This window comes from Rhincodon typus, chromosome 20 (assembly GCF_021869965.1).
Source record: "Rhincodon typus isolate 14 chromosome 20, sRhiTyp1.1, whole genome shotgun sequence".
NCBI lineage: Eukaryota > Metazoa > Chordata > Chondrichthyes > Orectolobiformes > Rhincodontidae > Rhincodon > Rhincodon typus.
The window spans coordinates 26,861,404-26,887,617 of NC_063351.1; the positions used below are offsets into that span (position 1 = coordinate 26,861,404).

General features: G+C 38.4%; 1 protein-coding gene across 1 annotated transcript; it reads left to right on the forward strand.

Moving 5' to 3' along the window:
• The first annotated feature begins 338 nt into the window (after positions 1-338).
• Positions 339-25,467, forward strand: chst15 (carbohydrate (N-acetylgalactosamine 4-sulfate 6-O) sulfotransferase 15). Its single transcript, XM_048608749.1, has 5 exons — positions 339-1,687; positions 2,241-2,397; positions 6,001-6,157; positions 19,870-20,017; positions 24,091-25,467. The coding sequence occupies exons 1-5, from the start codon at positions 1,528-1,530 to the stop codon at positions 24,276-24,278; spliced, it is 810 nt and encodes a 269-aa protein (XP_048464706.1). The 5' UTR covers positions 339-1,527; the 3' UTR covers positions 24,279-25,467.
• Positions 25,468-26,214: the final 747 nt, after the last annotated feature.

A 26,214-nucleotide genomic window follows, 5' to 3' on the forward strand; every position in this document is an offset into this window, starting at 1 on the left:
AAAGGTTTGCCTGCTGTGAAACTAAGACTCTTTTCAAGTACTGTGTAATGGTCATTCCTATCGATGTTGTTGTGCACAAAAATGTCTAAGATATGTCAATTAGTAAGCATGGGATCAAGTAGATCAAGCCTGTGTTGGTTCCCCTTGGAAGCTCAATTTTACAACTATTTCTTTAAGAATTTGCCCAGTTTAAAAAGCGGTAGTACTATGAGCAATATATGTTGGTGGACATTGAAACCCTATATTCAGATTAACTTTTACGGCCTTGCTGGTGCTTCCTCTTAAATGTGTTTAGCAAGAGCAGTTAATCAATGATTAATGGGTCTGCTTTTTTTTCATTCATCCATGGGATGTGGGCATCACTGGCTGGGCCAGTATTTGTTGCCCATCCTTAATTGTTAAGAGTCCACCATATTGCTGTGGATCTGGAGTCACATGTAGGTCAGACCAGGTAAGGATGGCAGATTTCATTCCCTAAAGGACATTAGTGAACCAGATGGGTTTTTCCTGACAATTGACAATAGTTTCATGGTTATCATTAGACTCTTAATTCCCGATTATTAATGAATTCAAATCCCACCATCTGCCATGGTGGGATTCGAACCCAGGTCCCCTGAACATTACCTGGGTCTCTGGATTAATAGTTTAGCAATAATACCACTCGGCCATCACCTCCCACTAGCATGGTATATGCTTTGATCTGAAGTCATAAGATTTGATGGGAGATCTATATTAATATTAAAAATGCCAACCAAATCCACATGAATGAGTTTGTACTCTCTCCTAGTAGAATACAGTTTAGGACAGAGATGGCAATAGAATCCAGATTATGGTTGGTAGATATGATTGAGTATGATTATTGATCTGGCATTAGCCCTTGAAATTCATGAAGAGAATTTGCAGGGTGACAAAGGTTGAATTATCTGAGCATTGTCCTGATCCAATACCTGTTTATTGGTCCATTTAATGGTTTGTTTATTATTTCATCGTGCAGTGATTTTTTTTTTTTACAGCTGAATAATCAGATGGAGATTTTCATTTCAACAGGATATCAAACGTTGAACAGAAATAACGATATTGAAGTCACATGGCCTGTGGGAGGACAGACAGCTATATTGGCCTGCATTAGTGAGCCAATTTCAATCAGTCAGCACATTTTGCTAATGTTTTGTGATACTAGACCATAAGTTGCTTAGCTTTGTTGAATTGTATATCATAACTTCCTATATTAGGGTCTGAACTCTCAAACTATGTGCATTGCTCGTACAAAATCATATATCATCTACATGAGCATAAGCAATTCTTGGTACACCATTTTACTTCATGTTTTGCATGAAGGTGGGACAGTAGCAACTCTGTGTTTAAAAAAAAAGCACAATACTGCCTGTTGGATTTATACCACAATTCACAACACTATTTTTTTAAGTCTATAATCTCAAAATTTAATGTTAAGTTGGTTCTCTGATCCATTTGATGAGAAAGTCATTTTAAAAATTGTGCAGTGTGTTATAATTTCTGTACACAAGCATGTTATTGTTTGCAGGTATTATCCAACCCTGGAATGGGTTCCATGACCGATACCTTATTGAAGATTACCTGGATCTGTTTGATCTGGCCGCTTATCAGATTCAGAGTCAGATAGCCAATGCTTCTGCTGAACAACCAATTAAAAGCAACATGGTCATTGGTGAGTTGCTTTATTCACCCACATTCTATTAAAATGTTTACTTCTGCTGTCAATAATGGTGTCACTCTAAATCACAGGTTGAGCATGTGTTATATGCGTGTTATAGTATGGCCAATAACAAATAATGAGCAACATTTGTATGGAAAAGTTTTCCAAAACACATATTTCAGAGGCAAGTTCAATTTTATATTTGCTGATGGAAGGTCTGATAGTTTACAGGAACAGTTCAGTCTTCGTTTGTAGCATGAATGCCTTAATTCTTTTGCAGCTGATCGTTTACTGGATTACCACATGAAAGTTATTCTAAGTAAAAGCAGCTGTTAAAATTTCGTTTGTCTGAATGTGAATTTTTAAAAAAGTATGTTTTGTTCCCTTTCTCCTCTTTATCTTTCTGACCTTGCACCAATCTAAGAGGGCAGGGAACAAATTTATTGTTAGATCTGTCATTACATTACTATCTTGGCAGAACTGAGATTTAATGGTGTATTGTATATTTGATCTGCATCCACTTAATTTCATTATTTATTGAAAAAAATATTGTATTTCTTTTTAGGTGAAGCAAGTGCTTCAACAATGTGGGATAATAATGCTTGGCAGAATTTTTATCATCGCACTGCTGATGGTGAACCACCATATTTAATTCAGGACTTCCTTCATGCAGTTCTGCCATCTGCTAAACTCATTGTTATGCTGAGGGACCCTGTTGAGAGGTTAGTTTCCAGCCTTTGTTCATTGCCTGGAGTTTTATTGTCAAATTGTTAAGAAACTTGAGGTCTTGCAAAGAGCTATACCTGTGCATTAATAACTGTTGCAAATTCTGATCACTGAATTTCCATGCTGTCTAATGTTTCTGCTACCCTGATGTCTTCATGTGTCATTCAACATTGCTGTGACTCAGCATATGGCGTAAATAGTAGGAAAAAATGAATATAGACTGAAATAGATTTTCTGTAATAGACATGCCATAAAAGTTTCAGTTCACTTTTGATGAAGTTGACCTTTTCAAGAACTAACTTCACACTTAAGCTACTACTTTGTTTAATTCAAGTGACTGAATCAGTACAAAAATAAATGCTTTATTAAGAGTAGGCTAAAAGATTCTGGAATAAATATATTTTGACCTGTTGTTACTTAAACTCCAAGTGCTGGGATTTAAAAGTGTTAGTGGATAAATGGAGCATGTGTACATGATATTGAATCTGAAATCCCATGCAACCTAAAGTCTGATTCTTTACGAAGCTGACTACTCTTGGTTGTGGCAATGTTGGGACCCTTGTAGCGAATCTCCATGTTTTGAGGGAGAGAAGGAAAATCGGACTGAGTTGATGCATCTGAATGAAGTCCAGTGAATTTTGGTAGGTTTGTGGATGTTGCATGAGGATCATATGGAGCTCTGCTATTAAATTCCCCAGTAAATTTTACTCCAATATTCAGGTTTTTTCTAACTTTTGGGCAAGGTATCTTTGGAATTCTATCCTAGAAAAACTCAGGGCCATCTGGAGGAATTGCATCATTGACAGTGGTTTGGAACAGTTAACAAGGCCAAACATTTTGGATTGCTATGGCAATTATTGCTGAAGTACTTTAGATGTAATAGCCTGTTTACATATTTTGAATTGAGTGAAGGCCAGAGCTGTGGTAGAAATTTGGCATTGAACTGACGGTGTGTAACCACTATATCTGGAACTGGCAAATCTGAGCTAGTTGTCTCTGAGGTTTATCCAAGTCAGTGGCTTGGCCCTGAAATAATGCTGTGGCACTGCTAGTGTTTCAGCTGCAGTCAACGTGGCAGCCAAAACTTAACGTATTTTTTGTGATGTGCAATTGAACTGCAGGTTTTGGAGGAAACTGGAGCCACTGTCTGTGGGCAGTTCAACCTGGCCAATGTAAGTGGGGCAAAAGGATATAATGCTCCTCTCCTGAAACAATGCCGTTGATGTAACAAAGGAGTAACTGTACTGAAAATCCAGTGTCTTTCTCATAGATATCCTAAGTTTCCATGTAGTACCAGCAGTGTTCAACATTATTAGCCAGATTAAACACAGTATCAGAAATACAAACGTCAGCATTCAAACTATATGGACCAGAAATGCAATTATTTGATTTTTTAAAAAAGTCTGTACTGATGAGATTTTCATGTTTTAAAAAGAAGTACCATTTTAATTAATTTCTGAAAGGAAGATTATCGTTCTGTTTATAATTGTGCATCCAATATTTCTGTTGTGACCCCAGTTTAATATATGAACATTGTTCCTTGCACATAATCTGTACTACCAGTTGCAAAATATTTTCTCACTTTACATTATTGTCCAAGATAGCCACTGATTAAAACATTTGTGTGGGTTTTCTTTATTCTTATGGTATTAACATTAAATATTTTTGTAAATATTTGCTATTAAGGTGAAGGTACTGTGCCTGCTTTTAAGGATAATTGTGCTATTTTGGCAATCAGTTGTTAGCATCATGATTGACAAGGTCATATATAAAGTGGTTAAGTGTCAAGTTTTTTTTCCACTCAGCTGTGTCACGGAATCTTTACTAAGCAATGTTCTTCAGTTGTACAACATTGGCACTTTCTGATTTTCAGTCCCAGTCATCTTTTTTTTCCAGTTGTTAATTGATGCTGAATGGTACGGCTGCCCCCTCAAGGAGCTGGCTATATGAAAAATCATTTGGAGTCTTAAAACACAAGCAAATGTTTTTCCAAGCTAGATATGTACCCATGTGTAAGAGAAGTCCAATTGCTAATGCATTGCTATATCCCATCCCACAATATAGTACTTTCCATTGATCCTAGAGGACCAGGACAATTTTTAAAAAAATCTTTGGAAACTGTGGTGTCAATTACTTGGGTAATGAAAAACTGGTGAGATACTGACTTGATTAGGGGATGAGGGTTTGGAGCAGTGAGAGATGGCCTTTTAGGTATCGTTAGTCTGTTGTAATTTGGACTAGATACGTGGGATGTGAATCTCCTTGAATCTTGCAGCATTATTGGGTCACAATTGAATGTAATAATATATGACTGGAGTAGAAGTACTCCAGGATCTGCTAAAGCTTATTGGGATTGCCCTTTAATGGGGTAGAAGGAGGAGATAATTACATCCACATGTGCTCGTACTACGCAGATATTGCATATCATTTTGGGACAGAGTAGATCATTTTCCATATAAATCCCACCAATACCTTCTCTCAAGAATGTTGACCAAGCAGTATAATCAGTTTACTGTGTACCAAAAGTTTCTTCATCAATTTGTGGTTCTGTTCCCTTTTTGTCTAATTTTTTTGAGTCATAGTTACATATAGTAATTCTTACTGAGTAATTCAAAAATATCTCTTTGGCAATTTTGATTCTTTCTGTTTTCTTCCTGCTATAATGTTCTGAAAAGTTAAGACTGGTAATAATTTGCTCCTTTGTCACCTAATCGCTGAGGGCCAACCAATTCTCAGTGTAAATGGATATACTCTCCAGAGGTAAAGGGTTTGGGCTGCCAGCTGAGAGCATGTGCACATTAAACACATGCGTGCGTACACACACACACACACACACACACACACACACACACACACACACACACACTCGTACCATTAAAGCTCAGCCATCATAAAGGAATATGACAAGATGTAAACCTGTCCATTAAGACCTTTCTTCATTATTTCTCATTAATCCTCTCCCTCAACCTTGAGATTTGTGCTCCTAGCAATGAATTCTGAAGGCCTTAATCAACCAAGCCTGAAAGGAATGTAAATTTAGTAATCTGCATTCGATTACTTTCTTTCAGCTATCCTGTAAGTCAGCTCTGTAGCTGTTAGGTCAGTTCCCTTGTGCTACCTGAATCAACACCCCTCTACGACCAGCTCCCTTAGCATATTTTGTTTTTCCGCTTCAATCCTTTCAAACAATCAGCAGATAGTGCAAAAACAACACTGGTTATATTTACTGGAGAAGTTAAAGGAAATACTAATAGTGAAACTTCAGTTTTGTTTCTCACTTTGAACCCACAAAGTACAAGCATTGCTTAAGTGAGATGTCAGTGGAACACATTAGCGATGTCAAATGAGTTGCATTTTTAAAGTTACGTCTAAAATTTGAAGTTTAGAAAGTTTATTACTTCATGCTTGAACCTACTAAATTGATCATTGTAACCACAGAAGAAATTAATGTTCTAAAATGTCATGTTGAGGAAAAACATTAATATGGAGGGAAGAAAACTAGCTCTTGTAGAAATGATGTGGCTTACAAAGTATTTCACTGAGAGTAGTCACTCTATTAATGCCTTTTTATGATTATTAATATATTCACACTTTTTTAGGCTGTATTCTGATTACTTGTACTTCATAAGCGCTAACAAATCTGTCGAGGACTTTCATGAAAAAGTAAAAGATTCACTGCAAATATTCGATGGATGTTTGATGCACTCTTCCCTTAGATCCTGTGTGTACAACTGCACCGTGAACTCTGCCATGCCTGTAAGTACTTTTTAATGACAGTCATTTAAAGAGCAAATGCCTCTGTCCATCAAAAGTGGATGTGCATTGATAAAACAAAATTATTTGTGATCCTTTGGCTGTCTTGTGGTGTAGGGGTAGTGCCTCTGCCTCTGAACTACAAGCTCTGGGTTTAAGTCCTACTCCAGGACTTGAATGGTCAAGGAAGGTGCCTTGACAATGTGGCCAAACTGCAAATTCTTCTGACCTACACCAGTAGTGGTAAGAGCGGGCAAAATTTCTTGTCAGCCAAGTGAAAATTGGAGCCTGAAACACAACTATCTATAGCTTTGCACGACAGCATGTGTGTGAAGTGCACGTTGCCACAGCAACTCTCACATCTTATGGTAGGGGGATGGGGAGTGTAGGCCAGTTGAGCGCTTGGATCAAATTGCCATCAGCGCAGAGCTCATTCTATTTGGGCACTGAATGACAATCCTGTCTTTGGAGAGAGAACTGAAGAAGAAGAATATTTTACTCAATGGTGCTGTGCTGAAGTCATTTTATTGCCTTCAACTAAATTAATTGTTATAGTTGAAAGGAAGACTGCAATTCTGAGCTTGTTGGTTAGGAATTGCAGCAATTCATACTGCCAATGCATTAAAGTTCCAGCCGCATAAGCTGAAAGAGGCACATAGAAAATCGATGGTAATGAAAGTTTCTGAAATGTTGTTATAGATAATGAGTGATTAACTTGATTGCTGTGATAGTTTCATTATTAATAGTTTTAATTACATGCTATGCAGCAACTTGCAAACATGGTATTTGCTCAAATTACCTTGGTACCACTTCCATCCATTTCATTTTGAGGTTCCATACCAAGGAAGCAGCAGGTCTTATAATGGCCAGTAACTCCTTGCCTCTGAGTCAGAAGCTTCAGGTTCAGATTGCTCCCCAAGGATGATGCCAAGGAAAGTGTGTTTTATAACAACGGCAAACAGATCAAGTATCAATCTATATATCATTTCAGTACATGCCAGTGGCAGGGTCTAAGAGCTGGAGAGATTCCTGGTCAGTCCTGTGATGGAACAAAATTGGAGCCACTACTACGGGGCTTTCCAAGTGGGGTCACAAGTCCTGAACTGACAGCGGCCGTCTGGAGTTCTGACTGAGTTCCAACAGCTGTACTCTCACTTTAACAAGCAGGCCCCTGTTCTCCTCGGTCTCCTACTCTCAGCCCCTCTTCTCTCCCTGAAGAGTCTTGACAATTTTCGAGCCTTGAGTTAGGAGTCACAGTTGGAATAAGTTTAGGAAATTTATTCCCAAATAGTAAACTTATTCCCTGTTATGGACTGGACCATCTGTCCTCAAAATCTATTAAGAAGATAGCCTAGACCCTAACCTTTCCTTATTTTATAGGCAAGTATAAGATGTTGCATTCCTGATGCCGTTCAATTTGTCAAACTACTCGATTTTTAAGTAAAACACTTTATTTTGACATTTACAGTTAGATAGATTTCACTGTAATCTATCAAAATGCTTAAAATAATATACATATTAACTACTAAACACACCCTTGGGAAAGGCAAATTCGGTAAAATAGATTGTCTCACGTGCAGTTCTGGTAGCAGGAAGAGAACCCCAGCTTTTAGGTGTAACAGAGAGGGGAATAAGAGCTTCTACATTCAGCTTCAGGACCCCAGCAGCTGCTGAAAGCTAAAATTAAAAATCCTAGTTCTTTGGGAGCTTGTCCCACCCATTCAGGCTGCTTCTATTGTTCGAATCTTTAAAAAAAAACCAAGCCGTCAAACTCTATTTACTTTATTGATCTTGAGCAGACTACTCATTACTTCTGTCTCAACCTTCTGTCATTTTTAAAAAAAGAACAAAATACACCTCTTAAAGCCATAGTATTATCACACTTTCCCCACCCCACAAAAAACCCCATCAATATACAAAGATGGCTTCGTTTTTAAAAACACTTTAGTCTACTCATTTAGTACACTACAGTACATATATGTTACATTGACTCTAAGCATGCAAACATTCACTCCTATAGTCCATTTCAGTTCGTTTTTCTCCTGCCATCAAATGCCTCCTTCTTCGTTCATCAAAGTCATGACAATGCGTTGGCAATTATGTTTTCTTGTCCTGCCAGGTATCTAATTTTCAAATTGAATGGCTGCAATACTAAGATCCATCTAAACAGTCTGGAATTTTTATCCCTAAAAACTTTCCTGAAACTTTAGGGGGTTATGATCAGTATATACAATTGTCTCAGGCACATTACTGACAATATAAATGTTGAAATGCTACACCACCAACACCAAACTTAATGTTTCTTTCTCAGTTGTGGAATATTTCTGATGATTATTCAATTTTCTGGAAAAGTATCCAATAGGTTTTTCTATCTTCTCGTCTTCTTGAAAAAAAAATAAAGCACCAACATCCACGTTAGGTAGGGTAGGCAATGGCCTAGTGGCATTATTGCTTGACTATTAATCCAGAGACCCAGGTAATGTTTTGGGGACCTGGGTTTGAATCCTGTCATGGCAGATGGTGGAATTTGAATTCAATAATAATCTGGAATTAAGAGTCTAATGATGACCGTGAATCCATTGCCCATTGTCAGGAAAATCGCATCTGGTTCACTAATGTCCTTGAGGGAAGGAAATCTGCCACCCTTACCTGGTCTGGCCTACATGTGACTTCAGACCCACAGCAACGTGGTTGACTCTTAGCTGCCCTCTGGCCAATTAGAGATGGGCAATAAATCCTGGTCTAGCCAGTGACGCCCATGTCCCATGAATGAATTAGAAAAAAAAATCACTTGCATCGATAGCCAGCTTGAATGGCTTTGCATAATTAGATGTGGCTAACACAAGGGCAATGGTTAACACAGCTTTCAGGCTGTCAAATGTCTTCTGACCTTCCTCAGTCCACTAACATTTTTTACATTTCAAGTCAGGCAGTGGAGCAACCATGCTGCTAAAATTTGGGAAAAACTTCTAATAAAAATCATTCAGTCCCAGGAATCGTAGTACTTCCCTATTTGTCAAAGGTATGGGGAATTCCCCAATAATCTCTGTTTTCACATCCCATGGTTCCAATTGGCATGTCCTAATAACTTAGCCCAGGAATGTTATTTGGGCTTTTGCGAATTCACTCTTAGCCAGGTTTATCATCAAGTCTGCCTCCCGAAGTCAATTGAGCAATTTCAATAGATGCTCCACATGTTCCTTCCACGTGTGACTAAAAGTCACCAGATCATCGATTTGGGTAATCCTGAAATGACTTTATTGATTTGTCTTCGAAATGTGACTGGCACATTTTTCATAATAAATGGCATGAATTTAAACTGGTACAGCCAATTTGGCATCACAAAATGAAATTTCCTTCACTCTTTCGGATAAACCTATCTGCCAGTATCCTCTGAGTAAATTCAACTTTGATATACAAGTTGCTTGTCCCACCTTCTCAATACAATCTTTCAAATGTAGAATAGGATATGACTCTGATTTTGTAACTGCTCAACTTTTTGAATGTGTGCCAATTTTAGCGGGTTACGTCAATAAGGATGTTTCTTAATTGGAACAGCATTTCCTGTATCTACGTCATACACAATCAGATTAGTGCATCCCAGCTTATTCCTACATATCTCCCTATGTGATTTGTAATAATTCTTTCAGGTCATTTTGATTTTCCTCTGAAAGGCCACTTAATAAGTTATCCCATTTTTTGAGAACTTCCTCATTCCAATTTAGTTTGAGCAATGTCCAACTCAGAATCATCCGAACTTGGTTCTTCACTCTGTGTTGTAAATTCTCTTTTTGCTTTCCTTCCCTACCAAAATACCTTTTGAGCATATTCACATGACACACACAGATTTCTTTTATTTGATAAGAATGCCAAATACATTCTCCTCAATCAATTTCCTTTCAATTTGATAAGGCCCATTCCACCTTGTCTACCTCTGGGAGTAACACTAACGCTTTATCTCGATTAGCAAAATTGCAAAGTTTTGATCTCTTGTCTGTTTCCTGTTTCATCATATGGTGTGCTATTTTCAAATGCTGTCCAGCCAACTCACTCACTATTTAGTCTTTCCCTAAAATTTGGCACACAGACCAAATATGAGGTCCCTGAACTCACCAATTTCTCCTCTAATTAGTTTCAGTGGTCCTCTCACCTCATGCCCAAAAACTAATTCAAATAGACTCAATTTAGTTGATTTCGTTAGTTGCATCTCTAATTGCTAACAATACAAGTGAAATTCCTTTATCCCAATTCTCTGGATGGTCTGACTATAAGCCCTCAAAATGGTCTTTAAAGTTTGATGCCACTGTTCTAATGCTCCCTGCGATTCTGCATAGTACACAATGGATTGAATTGATTTATTCCTAAGCTATCCATAACTTCCTTGAATAATTTTGATGTAAAATTTGACCCTTGATTCTATTGTATTTCTGTGTGTCATCCATAACTAATAAAAAAAAATGAGTAACCCTTCTAAAATCCTTTTAGCTGTGATTCTGCAAAATGGAATGGCCTCTGGAAATCTAGTAGACATAAGCATTATGGACAACAAATTCTGATTCCCACCTTTTTGTTTTAGGTAGGGGTCCTACGCAATCAATTAAGACTCTTGTGAAAGGTTCCTCAAATGCAGGAATGGGTGTAAAGGGTACTGGTTTTATCACTGCCTGAGGTTTTCCAAATACCTGACATGTCTGGCAAAAGTCAACCACATCCTTATGCAGTCCAAGCGAATAACAATGTTTTTTTGTGTTTTGGTTTGAGTTTTCTTTGCTCCCAAATGACCTACTACTGTAATTCATATGCTACCTGCAACACCTCCTTTCTGCAACCCACTGATAATACAACTTGATGAACTTCTGCCTATTTCTCATCTGCCTGACTATGTGATGGTCTCTATTTCCTCATCAAGACATTGTTTTTAAGATAGCAACATTCTGGGCTACACTCAGATTCTACTTCTGTGTACACTTTTTGATACAACTGCTTTAGTTTTTCCTCTCTGTTGTAATTCAGCTAATTTCTTTGAACTAAAAATATCCACTTTGTCCTCCATCTGTTCTTGTTTTCTTTTCTCAACCATTTGGTCAAACATAGTTTCTAATAATTGAACTTCAATATCCTTATCTTCATTCTTTGATTTCACTTCCTCTTTCCATTTGTGGTTTCATGACCTTGTTATTCATACCGTCAGAAAAAAAATATACTTCCTGTAGCACTTCAGTTGCCTGATTTTTTTTACCGGCTTTTCAACCATAATAAGCATCACTCCCACTGTTATCCAGTTCTATAATTACCAAGGATAAACTGTGTTTCCAGAACCAAGAATTTCTGTATTACTTCCACAACCTCTTCACCACTTTTCACTAAACTCTCCAACCTCACTTTAGAAAATGGAACACTGCTCTTCTCACCATGAATTCTGCATATTACCACCCTTTCTGGCAGTACACCTTCTGAATTAAACATCTCCTTATCTCTCATCACCAAAGATTGACTTGCTTCTGTATGTTTTAAAATCTTAATTTCTTCGCCTACTCCTGCTGGCATACATGTGTAAACCTTACTCACGCAAATAAGTTCATGTGTGACTCAATGGTTTGTAGTTCTCTGGCTTATCTCCACTGCCTTTCTTAATCATCAGAAACACGTTAGCTGTTCTCCAGCCCTCTGGCATCTCCACTATGACCAGAGGAGAATTAGGAAAGATAGCACAATGTTTGGGCTTAATGGAAATTCAAGAGATGAGATTCTTGAAGTAGTGAGATTCAGTTCATATTGAGTTACAGTTAAAGCTCGTTTGAATGAAAGTTTAAGAAAAGAATGAACAAACAAGCAAATGAAAAAGAACAATAAAGTAGATGGAACTGATTTTGGCAGCATTAGACGTGAAACCTGCATTACAAACGTCAAGGGAAAAAGCATGTTCTGTGGGTCCTGGCCTCAGCTTTGCAGATGCTGCAAAGATATTTCACTAACTCGGGGATCAGTTGGTAGTTATCTGTTAGAATAATGAGGAGAAACACTACTGAACTTGCTTTCCTTTTCTGTCCAGTTATTTAATTAAATTTTAAAATTTTTTAAATGGCTTAACTTTAACATAATACCCTTGGCAAAGGCAAATTCAGTAAAATAGATTGTCTCACATGCAATTCTAGTAGCAGGATGAGAATCCAGCTTTCAGCCATAACAGAGAGCAGAATAAGATGCCAGCTACAGCCAAAATCTAAAGTTAAAAATCCTGGTTCTATGGGAACTTGACTTCACCCATTCGGGCTGCTTCTATTGTTTGAACTTAAAAAAAATTCAAGGCCTCAGAAGCTGCTTGCTTTATTCTCAGTAGCTTCATTTTTTTAAAAAAAAAGGACAAAATACAACTCTTTAAGCCATAGTTTCATCACATTCCCCAATAATAATAGCTGTTCAACTATCAATATCTATAGATCCAGACGATAAGATGCATAGAAAACTGCCTGTTGTCATTTACAGATTCATGTAAACAGCAGTTAAACTAAGTTTATTCTGTGCATCATTAAAATTGAATTTGTAATCAAGATGCCCTGCTTGGCTATCTCTTTGGTACCACTTCCGTTATGATAATCTATTGGATATACAAGAGTGGTATGAGTCATGCACTACAAGCTGAGCCTCACCTCGAGATCTGAAGAAAATAAAGGGATAAACGGCCGCTTGTCATCACTGTAGAACTGTAGCAAATGACTTGGGTTGTGGCTTTCTGCCATAGCACTTCTGAAAAGATCTACTGTAAGCTATCAATGCTGAAACTATCATTTGAATATCATCCAAGCTGAATGAATCTGATGTACAAATCTGTGTTGACACTTTAGAAAATTAGGTCTTACTGGAGTTTTATAATATTTGACATGAAGGCTTTCTTGCCAAATGTTATATTCCATTCCTTCAAAAAGTCTCCATTTCTCTTTTTATGATATTGCTCATGAATACAATTTACTTTAGAAAAAGAATCATGTCCTTTTAAAGGAAGGAGTGTTTACTGGTGCATGAAATGTTTTTGACCCTCATTATCATAGAATCATACAATCATACGGTGCAGAAGATGCCCTTCAGCCCATTGAACCTGCACCGACATGTGAGAAACACCTGACCTTCAAAGTAATCCCATTTATCAGCACGTAGCCCATAGCCTTAAATGTAATGACGTGCCAAGTGCTCATCCAGAATTTTTTTAAAGGACGTGAGGCGATTTGCCTGTACCAACCTCCTAGGCAGCACATTGCAGACTGTCACCAGCCTCTGGGGAAAAAGTTTTTCCTCACATTTCTCCCTAAACCTCCTGCCTCTTACTTTGGACCTGTGCCCCTGCATGACTCCCCCTTCAACTAAGGAGAACAGCTTCTTCTTCTTCAGTCTGTCCGTGCCCCTCATAATCTTGTACACCTCAATCAGATCGCCCCTTAGTCTTCTCTGCTCCAATGAAAACAACCCAAGCCTATCCAATCGTTCTCATAACTTAAATTTTCCATCCCAGGCAGCATCTTGGTGAATCTCCTCTGCACTCCCTTCAGTGCAATCATATCCTTCCTGTAATTTAGTGACTAGAACTGCACACAGTACTCTAGCTGTGGTCACCAAACTTCTGTACAGCTCCAACATGACTTCCCTGCTTTTGTAATCTATGCTTTGATTGTAAAGGCCCATATGCCTTTTAAACCAACCCACTAACATGCCCTTCTGCCTTCAGAGATCTGTAGACAAACACACCAAGATCCCTTTGTTTCACTGAACTCCCTAGTATCATGTCATTCATTGAATACTTCCTTGTCAAATTACTCCCTCCCAAGTGTATCACCTCAAACTTTGCAGGGTTAAATTTCATCTGCCCATTTGACCATCCTATTTATATCTTCGTGCAGCCCAAGACACACACACACCCTCACTGTTAACCGCCTGACCAATCTTTGTGTCATCCTCAAATTTAGTAATCCAAACCCCACACAGTTATCCATGTTGTTTATATAAATGATGAATAATAGGGAACCCTGAACAGATCCCTGTGGTACGCCACTGGACACTAGCTTCCAGTCACTAAATCAACCTTCTGTCATTACCCTCTGTGTTTCACAACTGAGCCAATTTTGAATCCACTTTATTAAATTACTCCCTATCCCATGTGCATTTACCTTCTTGATAAGCCTCCTTAGTGGGACCTTGTTAAAGGCTAAACTGATATCCATATAAAGTACATCAATTGCACCACCCTCATCTACACACTTGTTGACCTCTTCAAAACAAAAACTCAATCAAATTGATCATGATCTCCGTCTGATGGAGCTATGCTGACTACCCCTGATCATGCTTTGCATCTCCAAATGGAGATGGATGCTCTCCTTCAGAATTTTCTCCCACTGACATGTGACTCAATGGTTTGTAGTTCTTTGGCTTATCTCCACTGCATTTTCTTAATCATCAGAAACACATTAGCTGACCTCCTCCTCCTCCTCCCCCCCCCCACCGCCCCGCAATCCCCCATGACCAGAGGAGAATTAGAAATTGAGTCAGTGCTCACATAATCTCCTCCCTTGCTTCCCACAGCAGCCTGGGGTACAACTTATCCAGAGCCCTGGAGAATTGTCCACTTTTTAAAATGGACCATATCTCCAATACCTTGTCCTTCCCTATGCCAATTTGCTTAAGCACCTTGCAGTCTCTCTTCTGGGTTCAATACCTCCTTCCTTATTGTCTTGGGTGAAGAAGGATATGAAGGATTGGTCCAACACTCTACCAATGTCCTCTGGCTCCATCCACAGACTGTCCACTTTGTCCCTCACAGGCCTTAGTATTTCCCTGGGTTATTCTCTTTGCATTGATATATTTACAGAATATCTTGGGATTTTCCCTACTTTTACCAACCGGAGCTTTCTCATATCCCCTCTTTGCTTAAGCTCCTCCCTGCACTCCACTAATGCCTCCACTGATTTGTTCCCCTTGTACTCACTAAAAGCCTCCCTTTTCTTTCTCATTGTATCTTGAATATCTCTGGTCATCCATGGTTCTTTGGGCTCATTATTCCTTCCTATCACCCTAGAAGGAACATGTTAGAGTTATACCCTACTCATTTTCTTTCAGAACTACCCCTCCACCCTACTGCTTCTCTGTAGATTTCCCCAGTAGTAGCTGTTTCCAATCTACAATGGCCAGATCCTACTTAATTTTACTGAAATCCACTCTTCCCCCAATCCAACAAGTTTTTTGTGCTTGTCTGTTTCTTTGTCCATAATAAACTTAAATTGTATCATGTTATGATTGCTATCATTAAAATGCTCCCGATCACCACATCAAACTGTCTGGCTTCATTCCCCAGAATTATGTCTAAAACAGCTGTATCCCTTGTTGGACCCTCAACATATTGGTCTAAAAAGTTCTTTTGCATAAATTTCAAGAAATCCACTCCATCCAAGCTCTTAACACTATGTCTATCCCAGTTAATGTTCGGTAAGTTGAAATCACCTCCTATAATTACTACTCTTTTGTTATTATTTTTACAGACCTCTGTGTATCATGTGCAAAATTTGCTCCTCAATTTCCCACTGACTCTCTTGGGTGTTTATAATAACCACCTAGCAATGTGTCTGACTTTTTTTTATTTGTAAGCTCTACCTCCAAAACTTCACTCAAAGCCCCTTCCAAGATATTACCTCTACTTACTGCAATAACTGACTCCTTAACTAATAATGCAACGCCTGCTCCTCTTTCACCCCCTTCTTTGTTTTGCCAGATGATTCTGTATCCCAGAATATTGAGTTGCCAATCCTGCCCCTCCCTCAACTACGTCTCTGTGATGCCTATTATAGTACACTTCCATGTGTCAAACATCGCCACTAACTCCTCCATCTTACCTGTGATATTCCTGGTGTTAAAGTAAAGATAATCCAGCCTTGCATTTCTCTCTTGAAAATTAATATAGCCTCTGACCTGATTGTTTTACTGTTTGATTCTGTGCCTTCATTCTGCGAACAGTCTGTGTCCCCTCCCCCAGCTGAAATAGTTAAAACGCCTCCCAACAGAACTAGCAAACCGTCCCACAAGAATGTTAGTCCCACTCTGGTTTAGATGTAGTAGACACCACATCACATACACCACGTACACATGTGGTGTATGGGTCCCACCTTTGCCATAAATGGCCTCAGTGATTCAGGAATCTAAAACATTCATCTGCACTGTTCTCCTATTTTTGTGCTCACTAGCACTTGGCACTTGTTTTTTTGTGATAACAACCCAAAAGGTCCTGCTTTTTTGTCTCCTGCCTAGCCCCCTGAATTCTTGATACAAGGTCTCATCCCTCTTTCTACCTATGTCATTGGTACCAACATGTACCATGACCTCTGCCTTATCATCCTCCCCCTTCATGATGCCCTTCAGCCATTCAGTGACATCCTGGACCCTAACACCAGGGAGGCAACACAATCTTGGAATCCTGTCGGTGCCACTGTGGCCATCAATCTGCTCTCCTGAATGAGGAATACCCTACTACCATTGCCTTTTGTCTTTCCTCCCCTCCTGTGCAGACAGGCTCCTTGTGGTGCCAGAAGCTTAGCTCTGTCCACACACACGAGAGGAACCAGCGGCCCCATCACCCTCCAGAATGGAATACTGATTTGCGAGTGGGACCCCAGGAGATTCCTGAACTAGCTGCCGGTTTCTCTTGGATTGCCTGATGGTCACCCATTCCCTTTCCTCTTCAGGTCCCGTCATCTACGGTGTGACCACCTCTCTGAAAGTGCTGTCCACAATGCTATCAGACTCGTGGGTGCTCCACAGTGACCCCAGCCACTGTTCCAGCTTTGAAACCCGAGGTTCCAGGAGCTGAAGCTGGGCACACGTACGGGCCCCGTGCCCTGGAAATGTGCCCACAAACGATGGCTTTGTGCTCTCCTGCCATGACTGAACCCTTTAAGGTGTAAACACTTTCTTTCTAAAATACATAAATCAGAAAAGGCCCTACTCTTGCTTAAACTATGACTTATGTTTTAATATAATTTGGAAATACCCACCAGGACTTACTCTCAAATCAGCTGCTCCCACTTGTCCCACATCACTTTCTGGACTGTAATGTCTGGTCTACTCCTGCCCCACTGGACCCCCAGGTTTACTATACACTACACCCACTGCTGCTACTGCTCTGAATGTGCTCAATTGAAGCCCCACTCCTTAAGTATTTATCTGGGATCTCCCACTCCTGCTTACCCTCTGGTTTGCATTACTCAGCTCTGACCACCGCCGCTCTGAGTGTGAACAGCAACATCAAGCCACAGCTGAAGTATAAATGAAGAGATGCAAAGTAAATCTCTCTCCATTGTATACAAGCCTTTAGAGAGACCTACATAGTGCATCAGCATGACATCTCTGTTTGCCACAGCTCTTATACATGTGTAATAATTGATTTAGTGTCAAGACATATTATATTATTTGCAATTTAGCACAGCAGAGCCTTATCTATTAGAAACTGGGATGGAGCTGCTAAAAGTCATTTCACTTAACAGCCTTATTTTGAGTATTAAAAGGAACCTTCATGCTGTTGGCCTTGTGTGACATTGAAGGCATTGTCCATAAATGTGCGAAGCTGTAATATCCATCCAGTTCTTCAGACCTCAACCTTCTGGGGTGTTTTATATTGTAATGTAAGCACAATCAGCTTGAGGGCAGTGCAGGATTTCCTGACCCATTAAAGTTTTTTTTTAGCCATTTGTATTGATTTTCTAATAATATTTCTTTTCCTTTATGAATATTCTTTAGCAGGTATGTATGATGACAAGCGAATAATAACCAGCTGAAACTGTTTAAAGAGTTTTAGAAGATGTAGTGACACAGTGCATTAAAATACACTTTCCACTTCTAGGACACGTATTAGAATCCAGCCCAGACAGCGTAAGTCTTTTCTGGCTCTTAAGGATCCTAACTAAAGCATCTCTGATAATGTTAAATCATCCCAACAAAACAATGTGTTTTTAATATCATTACCTGATTTTTCTCAGTATATTAAAATAAAAAAGCCATGACTTAATTGTGTTTCTGACACTTAAAAACTTTGAAATACGCTATCTGAACCTTAAACTTCTATTATTCCAGCATATCTCAGTTTCTGCCTCCATGCATCCTCATTTCTGTTTGCTAATTGACGTAGCCTCAAACTCTTGGCAAAAGTTGCTCTTTGTATCTGTACTTATCCTGTTGGTCACTGACACTGAGGCATCAAGTTTGGGCTTCGCTGCCAAACTTTCAGAATATTTTTGATTAGATGGCAAGATTCCAGTATCTCTGGCAGTAAAGTGCATATTTACTTATTTAGGTTGAGGACAAGATCAGACTCATTATTCCCTCCACTAACTTGGTGCCTTCCATTCAATCACTTTGATGGACTGGCAATGAAAAGTAGTTGGTTTTGTTTGGGTTAGCCATCTTGAAATTAACTGCAGAAAATTCAGAATGCAATACAATCTGTGCTTAATTTGTATAATATATTTCTTGAAGAATGAAGTGCACCTATTTGGGATCATTGGTATCCCAAATAAGGGACCATTTAAAATTCCAGGCTAATTTTCCTTATCTTCAATAATAAGTTCAAATTCTGCCTGCAATAATTCACCCATAACTCATTCCAATTGATGCAGAGAATTTTCATTTTTTTGTTAAACTACCTTATTCCCCACCTTTGCAGAATTTAGCAACTGCAGACTATTTAAAATGTTGTAATTGGTGTTGATTTGTTCTGCGTACTCTTCATGGGGCAGTATGTCTTCACCTTACATTTGACATTATAATATGAGTTGCTTGAAAGTGGCTCAGAATGAATCATTTAGTTCAACCAGCATCCCTGTAAGTAGTCTGAAGTGAGGAATGTAACCATCCTGATACTTGCATCATTACATCTGAGGTTACTTGGAGTTAAAATACAGTTTTTAGGAATAAATAGCTGTAACTATTACTTTTATAACTTGTGAATATTCTTTCTTGCCCTCAATCTTCCCTCCCTGCTTCATATCACCAGCCTGTGCTTTCTTGATTTGTCTTATCTTGGTTCTTCACTGAGGTCTCTGGGGTCAGATGATGGATGAACTACTAGTTATACTGAATTCAATGCATTTGAGATGGCTTATAAAATGCCATTAAGACATGGAGCCATGTGTTTTGTTTATTCCTTTTACAGTTTCTGATATTGAAACCAGCCACTAACGGCACCATTCCCTGATCAGGAAGACAGCTGAATCATTTCCTCTTTGGCCTCTCTTTCCAATTGATCAACAACTGCATTTTTATAGAGCAGCCTAGGTTGTCTCGGCTTCCCAAGCTTGGCATTTCTATCGGGAATTTTCACACCTGTCACTGGACCTTCAACAAAAGATCGCTGGAATCCCAAATTCACACCGTTTCATTAGGATTTCTCCTGAAGTTACAGGAGGAGGTCAAGAAAACTCTATGGAAATGTTTCCCTTCATGTCGTATTCCTTTGTGTTCTATCTTCTCAACTGTGAGAGAGGGAAGCCCTCCATTCATACCTAGTGCAGTAAGTCAGTGCACTGGTGTTATGCCACTGATCGTACCAAACTGCTTTTTAATCAAATGGAACTATATATTTTCAAATATTCTGTACAATGTCCATAAAGTGATTGACTACAAAATAAACAGATGAAAAAGGATGGAATTGCCAAACAATACGTTGTCTTTCTTTTTCTTCTTAGGTGAGATTGCAAATTGGGTTATATGCAGTCTTTCTGTGGGACTGGTTTACAGTTTACAATCCAAACCAATTCCTCATTCTCCGGCTGGAAGAACACGCTGCTGATTTGAGAAAGAGCATGCACCGAGTCTTCAATTTCTTGAACTTGGGTATGCTTTCATATTAAGCTTCATTTTTGTGCTAAAAGCATGAATTAATAAAATATAATTCTAAGAGTATATTAGTTAATTGCAGTACGCTTCATAAAGTGCATTTTGGAAAACTCTAGAGATCAGCAAATGGACAAATGGCCGATGTTTTAACAACAGGATTGAGTCACTTCTAAATGGTTTAGACCTGTTGCTATGTTTACTTCTACAGTGAAGTGAAAATAACGTTCAAGATACTCTGAATATTGATTTGCCTTTTAAAGGGCAGCCTGCCTGAAGGCTGTTGTCCATCCCATTCCCATTGAGGGCCCCCTTTCTGTATAATTTTGCATATTGCAATGAAGCTCTTGCTTTAGGCACTTGCTTTAAAAGTACCAAACTGCCAGATTGTCAGGCCATTTTTGCTGGTGATTAGTTTCCATGGTACAGACCCCTTGCTTACATTTAGCACATGCACACGCCCACACATACACACACATGCATGCACGTGCGCCCTCTCCACTTTCATGCACTCGTGCTCTCTCTCGCTCACGCTAATGCTCATACGTTCACATTCTCTCTTGCACTCTTGTTTAGGGACAATAATGATGCCAATATTGGAATCTGTCATCAGGGACAGAGTATTGAGCGTTTGAACAAATATGACTCAAAGAAAATTGACATACTTTGTAGAGGGTAAGTCAAGAGAGCAGTGGAGACAGGGTCATTGGATATTTTAAGGTTGAATTTGATACTTTTTGACTGCCTTGTCAATCAAGAAGCTATGAGGAGTAGACAGGAAAGTGGGTTTGAGATCACAATGAAATCAGCCGTGTTCTTATCAAATAGTGGAGCAGGCTGAAGGGGTTGAATGGCTAACTCTTGCTCCGAATTTGTATATGTGGGAATCTAGTTTATCTTTTGCGGAAAGCGTTGGGCAGAAAAATATCCATTTGGATTTTCATAAGGCTCTGCACAACAGATTAGCAAAGCTGCAAGCACATAAAATTGGGCATGACCATCTGACATGATTTAGCAACTGATTGAAAGATAAGAGATGGAATGATACTGAAGAGAATGTACTTTGGCTGTTGTGACAAATGGTTTTAACCAGTAATCTGGAGTGAGGCTTCAGCTTTTCACCGTAAGATTTTAGATGATTGGATGAAGATTTGTATTTTGCGATTACATATGATACTAGGTTCAGAAGTACATTAAGTTTACAAAAGAATGATGGCTGCTTCCCAACTCTATGCCACTGGGTAGCCACCACTACAGGCTCCATCCTGCAGGTAGGACAGTTTCAAGGTTGTGCCTGAGACAATGTCCGTAAGATATAATTCTATGAGTTTGTCTGTACAAGCCTGTCTCTCCTGATTTTGACACAGGCCCCTAGATGTTAGGAAGGAAGACTTTGTAGGATTAATGGGGCTGAGTTTGCATTGTCATTTCCAAGCCCAAATAAATGCTAGAAGTTCTGTCTGATTTCATTCAATTGTTTAGACTTTGTAGTGATTTTGATAAGCTGAGTGGCTTGGTTGGCCACTTCAAATGGCAGTAAAGTGTCAACTACATTGCTGTGGGTCTGGAGTCACGTGGGCCAGACCAGAAAAGGATTGCAAATTTCCTTCCCTACAGGATATTAATGAACCAGATAGATTTTTACAGCAATCAACAATGGTTATGTGGTCACCATTGATTGATTTTTGTCTTAAAACTCAAATTTCACATTTACTATGGTGGAATTTGAATGCCTGACCCCAGAACATTAGCCTGTTGTTCCAGATTACTGGATTCCCTAATTCCCCCTGAGAAGCTTCTAGCGAGCTGCTTCTTGAATGGATGCAGTACATGTGGTATATAGATAACCTCAGTATACTGTTAAGGAAGGAGTTCCAGGATTTTAATGCTGTGATAATTAAGCAGTGATATAGTTTAATATTTGGATGGTGTAGTATGGAGAGGAACTTGCAGGAGGTGATGTCCTAAGCATTGACTGCCCTTGTTACTCTAGGTGTAGAAATCATAGTGTTGCAAGATGCTGTTGTGCATTTTTAGATGATATGTTGTACTACCACTGTGCCACTGCCTCTCAAGGTGTTGATGGTGGAGGAGTCAGTGATGGTAGTGATGGTAATGATGTTAAATGTTTAAGGAGATGGCTAAGTGTTCTCTCGTTGGTCATTGTTTGGAATTTGGGCAGCAAAAATGTTACTTGCCATTTATTTGCCCAAGCCCGAATGTTGTCCAGGTCTTGCTGCATGTAGACATGGACTGCTTCAGTATATGAAGATTGCAAATGGTGCCAAACGCTATGCAATCTTCAGCGAACATCCTTACTTTGAATCTTACATTGGAGAGAAGGTCATTTCTAGAACAGTTGAAGATAATTTGGACTAGGACACTACTCTGAAGAACTGAGGCCTGGGTTCAAGTGCCAACTGCTCTGGAGGTGTGTTTTGGATCTATGAAGAGGTTGATTCGAAAATATCTACCTGAAGAACTCCTGCAGCAATGTTCTGGGACTAGACTTCTAATCATTTCAATGTGGGTTATAGATCAGGAGATAACTGTAGTTGAGTGATTGAATCATGTATAATCAATCAAACAACAGAAAAGGGTCAGGGGACTGAATGATCTACTGCTTTTCTTCTGTCCCTAATAGAGTCACTCCATTTGTTATAAATCAAATAAGGCAGTCAAATTAAAGTAAAAACCAAAAGAATTGCAGATGCTGTATTATCAGGAACAAAAACAAAGTTATTGGAAAAGTTCAGCAGGTCTGGCAGCATCTGTGAAGCAAAAAATCAGAGTTAACATTTTGGATCAGATTCTGAGGAAGGGTCACTGGACCCAAAACGTTAACTCTGATTTCTTTCTTCACAGATGCTGCCAGACCTGCTGAGCTTTTCCAGCAGCTTTGTTTTTGTTGCAGTCAAATTAAAGTACTGTCCCTAACAATATTCCAAAGATGGGCCTGGGGTGAAGGAAGAGGAAGGAGCCAAATTCTGAGATGTTTTACCTGAACAATCATGTGCTTTCTGTTTATTTATAGTCTTATTTATGGTAGTGTCATCAGGGAACATGGTAACCCAATATCTGAAGGCATTCAAATTGGACAAAGTCAGAGCAATACATCTGATTTAATGACACTTTAATAGCAAAATAATTCCTGGTCATTTTAGAGCAAAATATTTTTCTGAAGGTTATGATGGACTGGCACAAATCTAAGTTATGGTTATCAGTACTGTTCGTTTATTTTCGAGTTAGCTTTCTTTATACCAGATATTGAGAGCCTGCTGTTATGGCTTCCTCTCCTAAATCGAGAAAAAATAGGAACATTATTCATAATTAGTGCCAGACCCTAAATGCCTCTGTTATTCTGATGTTAATTTGATTGGATTAACTGAATTTACAAGTGGGTCAAATGATAATTTAGTTTTGATAACATGCTTATTAATTAGTTTCCTCTTGACAATAAATTCACAATATGTACCATTGAGTCCGAGAATCAAACTAATATTTGTTACACGGGCTCACAGAAATTCCAGCCTTTCAGTGAACCTACTTTCCAGTTTTAATTGAATTTGCTCAGCAGCTGTTTTTTTTAACTAGGATGCTGAAGAGGTATCCAAAGCAAATAGGAATGTGTATAAAACTGAATTAGGAACTAGTAATGCAGTATTTAAAAAAAAAATGAACTTATCAAGCACTGGAAGTCTGTGCTTCAGATGAATAGGTAATTACAGGGGTATTTTTAAATCATTGGCAGTTTAGGTTTCTGATTAATGAGTACTGAATGACTAGGTATTAGTTAAAGAACTGACTGTCAAGTAACTGCACTGAGCCATGTTATTTAATTCAAAAGAAATTGCTTTCCTTCATCATTTGTGACTCAATCTGCCAACACAAATGAACAACCAAATGTATTTTCTCTCTTACTTAAAATCATGGCAGGATCAGGGGCAAAAATAAAAAGACAATGCATAGATAGAAAAGGAAAGAGATGTCAAATTCAGAGAGAAAAATCTGAAGTTGTTGTGTTAGTATTGGACTTTTTTTTTCCCTAAAGCTCTACTGTTGCTTTTCAACAGGAAGTTTGACTGATCAACAGGAGGCAGCCATCATTAACAATCCTGCATCAAATACCAGGCGTCCCAAAGACAAAAGCCTTGGACCTATGTTGTCAAAAACCAGGGAGCTTCTCAAGCATTTCTATGGGCCATTCAATGAAAAGCTGGCTTTGTTACTTAATGATGATTCTTTCTTATGGGAACAATAGAGACCAAATTCATAAAATTGTAAAATATCAAATGTTTTATATGCTTTCTTCACTTTGTGGAATGTTCAACAAAATGTTGATGTTCAAGTTCAAAAGTTATTTTTTTAAGTTTATTTTTAAACTTTTAACTGAAGACTTGTCCAAAATTCAGTAGAAGGCGTGTCTGAACTTTAACCATAATTATAAAGGTGAACATTATCTGTATGCCCTCATGTAACTTTCTGTGGAATATGTAGATGTATAATACTTGACACTGTGACTGTCATACAAAAGTCCTGAGTTTGTGTAAACATTTTTTTAAAAGAAAGTAATTCCTCATGTGGTTTTAAATATTTTGTAGGATTTTCAATTATGCATATGTACTTGGTAACAATGAAATCTTTACAGAATATGTTTAAATATTGCTATCAAACATACATAAGAGATTTCAATAACAGTGCCTACTTTAGTCTTCCGGGAATTCATATACCATAATTATGGTTTAGTAATGGATGCAAGAGCTACTATTTTTAACTTATTTTTATTGCTTCCCTCTCTGTTGGTTTATGTTGTGGAGTGAAAGAGGAATGTCTCTAACAATTGTGCTGATTGAGTTCTACAAATTCCATTATCTTTGTTTCCCATCAGTTAAGAACAGTTACCAGCATTTGTTCTTTGTTCTCAAACAAACAGTTTGCTATAGTTTACTTGCTTCTAGGCAAAACTATGACTGGTGAAATGTTAATTCTTTCTTCCACAAATAGAATTGGACAAAACTGTATTTTCGAGGTCCGTGTGCACAGCAAACCTATTTTTTTGTGTAACACTCAGTCACTGTTTATAAACAGAAGTTTGCACTGCCTATTTGCGATGAATCTATGCTTGATTTTACTGGGAATTGCTTTTTAATCCACGGTCATATCATTTGCATTTGTCATCAACTATGTTAGGAAAGTTTATGTAGCAGTGCCCTCTATTGTCAAGTGGTTTATAAGTTGAACATTCAGTTTAAATGAACAAATGCAGGTTCAAAGAATCTCAAATGCATGTTTGTGGTAGTGGATATTACATTTATCTGAAATGTTAAAATTTCAGTACAACAAAGGTTTTCAAAGTTTATCTTGTAAACTGCATCAGGAAGAATATGGTTTAACTGGTTGAAACTCCCTGGGCACACTTAGCAATAAAGACCATTAATTTGCCGAATGCTGAAAAGACTTTATACTTTTGAGAATGCTAATATTTTTCTGAATTATTTTTTACACTCAGGATGAATAGGGTAATTTGACCTCTGCTACCCAGCCAATTACTCCAACATCAGGCATTATTGCGTGGTTTACAAAGTAAAGCCAGTTTACACTATAGCTCAGCAATAGGTCACAACCTGCAGGACCATTGATCTTTGTTTTAATGCCTGTTTAATGTCCTGTTTTTCACTTTTTTGGTGTTCTGTTTTAATAAAAAGAGAAAACAAATGCAGAATAATTGAACCTTTCCAAAAGCATTTGGCTAATTCCAGAAAGCAACAGTATTTTTATGAACTAAATATCTTAAAATCTCAATTTAAAACACAGTTTAAAGTGTATGGCCAAGCCGAACATCAACTTCCAATGATTATGGATAGTACTTCAATGGATCTTACAGATAAATTCTTGCTAGACTTCTGGATAATTTTTTCAAACGAATAATTCCTAAAAGTTATATTGTAATTCAATCACTCACCTACTATTATCGGATAATAAATTGAAAAATTATGAACAGAGGTACAGTTGTGATCTTGCTTTCAATGAGAAATGGTCTTGGTGAATTGAATCAGCCTATGAGTTTGATCCTGAGGGCCTCAATGGTAACTTTATTGCATTGTCCTTGCAATATCCTGGTATTTCACTTCACCATTGTCCAACTGTGTGAAATGGGTATTCACATCTAGGTATTGGAGAGGGGTAGCTGTTAAGGG